The sequence below is a fragment of the Ascaphus truei genome, chromosome 1, assembly GCF_040206685.1.
Source record: "Ascaphus truei isolate aAscTru1 chromosome 1, aAscTru1.hap1, whole genome shotgun sequence".
NCBI lineage: Eukaryota > Metazoa > Chordata > Amphibia > Anura > Ascaphidae > Ascaphus > Ascaphus truei.
In genome coordinates, this window is record NC_134483.1 from 247023572 (window position 1) to 247029571 (window position 6000).

Here is a 6000-nt window from a genome sequence, read left to right on the forward strand (position 1 = left end):
GCTTTCATACCATAATGAAATGCAAAAGGGATACTGCGACTCATTTTTTTTCACTCTGTCGATAAAATTGTTTCTGGTCTATATACTGTATCAATGGTTATTTCTGCCACTTGCCTTTAAAATGTCCCTTAATACAAAGTAGGAAAATGTGGATATGTGTTTATTAGTACATTGGAACTTTAAAATGGGGTTTATGTATGTATGTCACCTGTGATCAAATTTTCTTCTCAACAGTCAAGAAAAAATCTACACTTTGATAAGCCTGAAAGTGCTGAACTTCCCTATGTGTTCGGATCCATAGAATTTCCAGATGATGCTCACTTTTATGAGGACTCTCCATTTGAAGGCTTTGCTCTACTCACTCCAAAAGAGGTGTGTGGTTAGTGGTAAATGTATAAGTGCGATGTATATGATATAGATATATATATATTTGTGTATGTGTATTATAGGAACTGGAACTCCATCACTCTTGACTTTGTGACTAGGTGAAATTGGCCCAGGCATTTTTTGTTACATTTACCCCACGTTTTATTCACTATGAAAAGCTACAGTGCAGGGTATCCACGACAGATTTTAGCAATAACTAATGAAGTTTACATGTGTGAATGTCTCCTATACAATATGTGAGTGCTCTTCTGTGATTATCACAAACATATTTGGGGTTAACGGAGGAGAGTTGGGGAAAAATCCATTGTATAGATAATTGGTGTCAAAACTGTATGTCCAGTTCTATTTTATAGTTCTGTCTTGAGGGTGAGAACTGGGATAGACTATATAGGTAGATGTATAGTTTGCCTGATTTAACATTGCATGCTGGTGTGATCTATTCATGTGTTTTTTATTTATTTTTATATATATATTTTAAATGTTTAGAACTCCAAATATCGCTCAGCGTTCAACAGTGTTGACTCTGCACCTGTGACGCCTATCAACCAAAGGGGATTAACAAAGAAATCTGAAAACAAAGAGAATGTTGACACCAAGATGGAAAAAAATGAAAAGCCCTTTTTGCAGCCAGCTCCAAAGACTCCCATCACTAAGAGGAGTCAGAATGAGAAGAAAGGAATACTCATTACCCCGAATCAAAATAACGTGGTGCCGGTAAAAGGTATGAGCTTTGTGTGCTCGTAGAAGTCAAGATGCAGGTTCATGTAGAAAAACGTTTCCATCTTGATTAGAGCGGTTTGGAGTCTGGGAGGGTCTTACAATTCCATTCAAACGCTTGAAATAACAGGTTTTGAAATCTCCACACACTTTAATCTGTGAAGAACTCTAAGGAGTTCAATGCTTAGATGTTTATCTTTTGAAGCCGATTTGTTGCAGGTGATAGCTGTTAGGAGCAAAACATGAAATGGTATACCCATATAATGCGTGCACTCAACCTCTTGTGTAGAACTCTATATTTTTTCTGGAAAGAGATGGCATTCTATCTCCACTAATACAATTTTATTTATTTAGGTAGCAAAGAATTTGTAGGTTTAAAATCTATTTCAACAATTAGCGTATCAAAAATTTATTGTATATAAACATGTACAAATTGATATTGAATTTGCCACTTTTCAACCAAAAGTGGATAGCTAGCATATGCTTGGGGAAGAAACGTAATTCAAGGTTTGTAATTGGTGTGAAGTGTTGAAAAACAGTGACGTTGGTGTAAAAGGAAGGGAGATACCTCAAGGTGAGTGAATAATAATGTGAGACCACAGAGTAATCATATTGTCTGCAGTCAATAATGTGGCACAGTGAAAAAGTGTAGCATATAACAAACCATATATCCCTTAATAGAGCCTTGCATAATTTGCCAGTAGTCTAAGCATATTGAGCTGCAAACTGTTACAATAGATGTTACCTTCGTAACATTATCAGCAGTTAATGTAATTTGTTTTCAATTAGTGTGTGTGCGTGTGTGTGCGTGTGTGTGTTATATTTCCAAACACTTCTTTACTGCATCGGCCTTTTTCTTATGCTGTTGTGCTTCATGCTAGTCTCCTCCATCGGGGTCCATAACGCTCTGTGCTTTAGGAAGAGGTTTATCTCAAATCGTTTTTTATTTAACAATTTCTTAACAGAGAAACGCATTAAAGAAACACCAACCAAGAGAAACACTGATGACTTGGCTTCTGCTGTAATTAGTCCTGAAAGGCGGTGAGTGATTTCTCATCTCCTATTTATCTGCTTAACAAACGTACAGTGAAAAACAATGAAATGGGCACCCGATGCTTGTGTCTAGTAAATAACTAATATAGTGTGGTGTAGTGAGGGGTGCAAACCAAAAGGCAATAAATTATACCACTAAAAATAGTGAATACGTGACCTTGAAATAGTGTATATGTAGTCGGCTGCTGTCCACAAAAGGGCTCTATCTCATGAAGTTAGAGGGGAAAAGAGGAACAAGCGCACAACTCGTAGTGTAGCATATAAAATTATATTGGTGAAGATATCCAAGGTAACAGACGTACAAAAAATAAGTTCTTTAAAACATGTTATGCAATAACCAGCATGGTGTTGCCTCATTCGGTAAGGGACTGTCGTTGGCTGCTGGATCTGGTTGTTGGAATACTTCTTTGAAGCAGCCTCCTATTCCAGGTGGTGTACGGGCAGCGTTACATTTTCTCTGAAGAAGCCGTCCGTTATTGCATAACATGTTTTAAAGAGCTTTTTTTTTAAAAAAAAAATTGTATGTGCTATTGCCTTCGATATCTTCACCAATATAATTCTTGTATACTTTACTTTGTGCGCTTGTGTTTTTTTTTTTTTTCTAGTTTGACAAACGTTTCTGCTATTTATTGGACTTCATTTCACGTACAGATGTTTCAGGAGTTGTTGCACCTGCTGGCACACCACCCACGTGTGAAGTGGCGCATTAGCCGTGCCCACCTTTCACATACTGCTGATTGAAGACAATTGTTGCTTCTCTTGCTGGTGCATTTTGTCCTGCGCTAGCAAGTGTAAGAGAGTCTGCTACATCTGTATAGGCCCTATACCAGTGGTGGGCAACATGATATACTTCAAGAGCTGCATGTGCATGTCCTCAAAACGGCTGCATATTATATATCTATCTACATCACCGGTAGAAGGGATGTTGCAGCCATGGGTAGGAGCTTCTCTAGTCGGCTGCCTGTGGTATTCCTGTAGCTACAGTATTTCAGTGCACTGTGATTAAGCAGCTGAGCAACTACGATCCATGCCAGCAACATCTCTGCTTGTATACACTGAGGAGAGGGGGCTGCTGGGGTGGTCAGAGGTTGGGAGCTAGCGATCAGGCCCCCAGGCTACCTTTTGCCCCATCAATGCTCTAGTCCATAACATTAATTTCTAGTGATTACAGTACAATTTTTACAAGTGCTACAGACAATTTGAAGACCCTTCCAGTTTTTTTTAATTGTTTAAAACAAAAACAACAAAAAACACAAGTTGTGCAACTTACAGTTTGCTAAAACTTGTTTCGTTTTTAAAATGTAAAGCGGTTTGCAACGTATATAAAGTGTTAGCTTTTATTAAGTAGTTAAAGGTACCCATCAGTGTATTTTGTTTTACCTGCTTTTTAAAAAAAAAAAAAAAAATGCTTTGGTAATATGTAAAGCTGTTTTCTTGGGAAGTTTTCAGCTCTAACTTGAGTCTTGATAAATTGCTTGACTCATTATAGAACAGTCTGTTGTGTTTTTTTGTTTTGTGCTAGATTTGTCCCTGTCACACTCTGTATTGTAACATGCTGCACTTTGACTTCATTCACAATATATGTTGTAGTTTATTTTTAGTTCTGTTTGTATGCTTCTGTTCTCCTCAAGCTTTTTATGCATTTCTTGAAAAATGTCCCCTTTTTTTTTTTTTTTTTTTTTTTTAAATCACTAGATTTCTTTTATCAGAAGTATGTTCACTTTAGAATCTGTGATACATTTTAAACCATTATAAATGCATCATTTGTTCCTTTGCACAATTTAATGTTGTGCTATACATGCAAAAAAAAATGAGCTGTGAAGTATTTACCCACTAGGTTGTGCTGCATTGCAACAAAACGTTGTTATTGTTTTAACGTCGCCTTGGAGAAATTTGGAAGGTCTCTAAACCCACTTGGTGCTTTGACTTTTGTACTGTTTTTGTTAGATGCCGTTCTGTGGAATTAGATTTAAACCAAGCACATTTGGATAGTTCTCAGAAGAAAAAAGGAGTAAAGGTTTTTGGAAGCCTAGAAAGAGGACTTGATAAAATGATTACCATGCTTACACCAAGCAAAAGGAAGGGGTGTTCAAGAGATGGGCCCAGAAAATTGAGGGTAAGCATAACTCGTTATGAATCCAATGGGGAAAATTGCACAATATTACAGCTTTAAATATCAAATATAAAGCATTGTAATACTGTTGTACTAGAATCTAGGGAATGTTAGAATTTTGAGGTCAAACTGTGCAATAAAAATATTGTTTGGCATGATCATAGCGATTCTAGCGTTTGTAGGGAGACTTAATAACCCAAGTCTACTACAGGATTGCAACGGCTTAAATTATGATAATATACCAATGTGTACCTTTTCAGGCACATTACAATGTGACTACAACAAACATCCTGAATCCAGATCTGTTGCTGCAGGAGATAACAAAAGTACTTCCTCAGAAGAATGTTGACTATGTGCAAAAGGGGTAAGTGATGAACAAGTAGCCAGTAACCCATTTTGGTTCTTACTGCCTCCGTTTAAAATACAATTAAGCAAATACAACTAATCAAACTACATCATTCCATTCTAGCCTTTTTATTACCGATCTTGCGCAACAATATAGTTTAATTTTAAAAAACGTTTCTAGCATTTAATCCCTTTTTATATTATTGCGTTTGTACTTGGATAAAATTATGTAACTGGATGATAATTTTCACATTAGTAAATGCTGTGTTGCTGCTTCATGACGTAATCTAGATGCATGTATAATCTTAATTTGTATAGCGCCATCATGTACTTTGCGTGTCACAGCAGTAATACACATAACAAAATGAAAGGGGAAATAAGTGCTGCAGACCTGAAAGTTAAGAGTGCTGCCCAGAAGAGCTTACAATCTAATTTGTATGCTGAAATGTAATATCTATACACAATTTGAAGACATCAGCTACTGATAGACCCATTAAGAAAGTAAATCAACATACTTTTATATAAGATACAAGTAACTTTCCATATAGATCAATGAGTCTGTTAAAAAAAAAAAAGTTATTTACACTAATCTTTGCATTGTAATGTCTATGCTTATTAGGTATATTTTTATTTCACTATACAGATACACTTTTAAGTGCAAAACACAGTCGGATTTTGGCAAAGTGACCATGCAGTTTGAACTAGAAGTATGCCAGCTTAGTAAACCTGAAGTTGTGGGTATCCGAAGACAACGACTTAAGGGTGATGCATGGGTGTACAAGAGACTGGTAGAAGACATCCTCACCAGCTGCAAGGTGTAAATGTTGCTTCTGAAACCATTCTTGTCTGGACATAAGGTTTCCTTATATGTCAACCCTGTTACAAATCAATCTGAAATAAAAGAAACCATTGAGGATGCCACTTTAAACAACATCTTGTGAATTCATGTAACATAAACTCATCTGTCTATTTTAATTATATAGCTTTTGTATGTTCGTTACTGTATATAAATGTCTACTTTTTTTTTTGTTTTAATGTGTCATTTTCTTTGTGAAATAAAATTATTTGAAATTGTATTTCTTGTATTTTTTCTGCCCTCCCTTTCTTAAATTCACTTTGAGTAGTTTCATTTGTAATGGAACAGCAGTCCTGTATTCCCTGTCTGAAGAAACAAATGTTGACTGGTGGATGGGTGATGATGCATTTGCATAATTCTTTTCCTGTCTCTGGTTCTTAAGTAGGATTTATTGAGGTCGTTAATTAAGCCACAGCTGTGGTTACTAGAGTTAAACTGTGTGTTCAATATGTTGAGTAAAATAGGATTGACTCCAATAAATGTATTCTTTAAAGTCAACAAAATGCCAGGCTTCCAACTATGAAGTCGT

General features: G+C 36.1%; 1 protein-coding gene across 3 annotated transcripts in view; it reads left to right on the top strand.

Moving 5' to 3' along the window:
• Positions 1 to 5691, top strand: part of MELK (maternal embryonic leucine zipper kinase) — a 30623-nt gene extending 24932 nt beyond the window's left edge. For all 3 annotated transcript variants that reach the window (XM_075602526.1, XM_075602536.1, XM_075602544.1), the window contains 6 exons: positions 235 to 372; positions 874 to 1108; positions 2070 to 2145; positions 4105 to 4273; positions 4531 to 4634; positions 5259 to 5691. In XM_075602526.1, coding sequence (XP_075458641.1) covers positions 235 to 372; positions 874 to 1108; positions 2070 to 2145; positions 4105 to 4273; positions 4531 to 4634; positions 5259 to 5436 — 900 coding nt within the window. In that variant the 3' untranslated portion in view covers positions 5437 to 5691. The remainder of the gene's footprint in view (positions 1 to 234; positions 373 to 873; positions 1109 to 2069; positions 2146 to 4104; positions 4274 to 4530; positions 4635 to 5258) is intronic.
• The last annotated feature ends 309 nt before the right edge of the window (positions 5692 to 6000 follow it).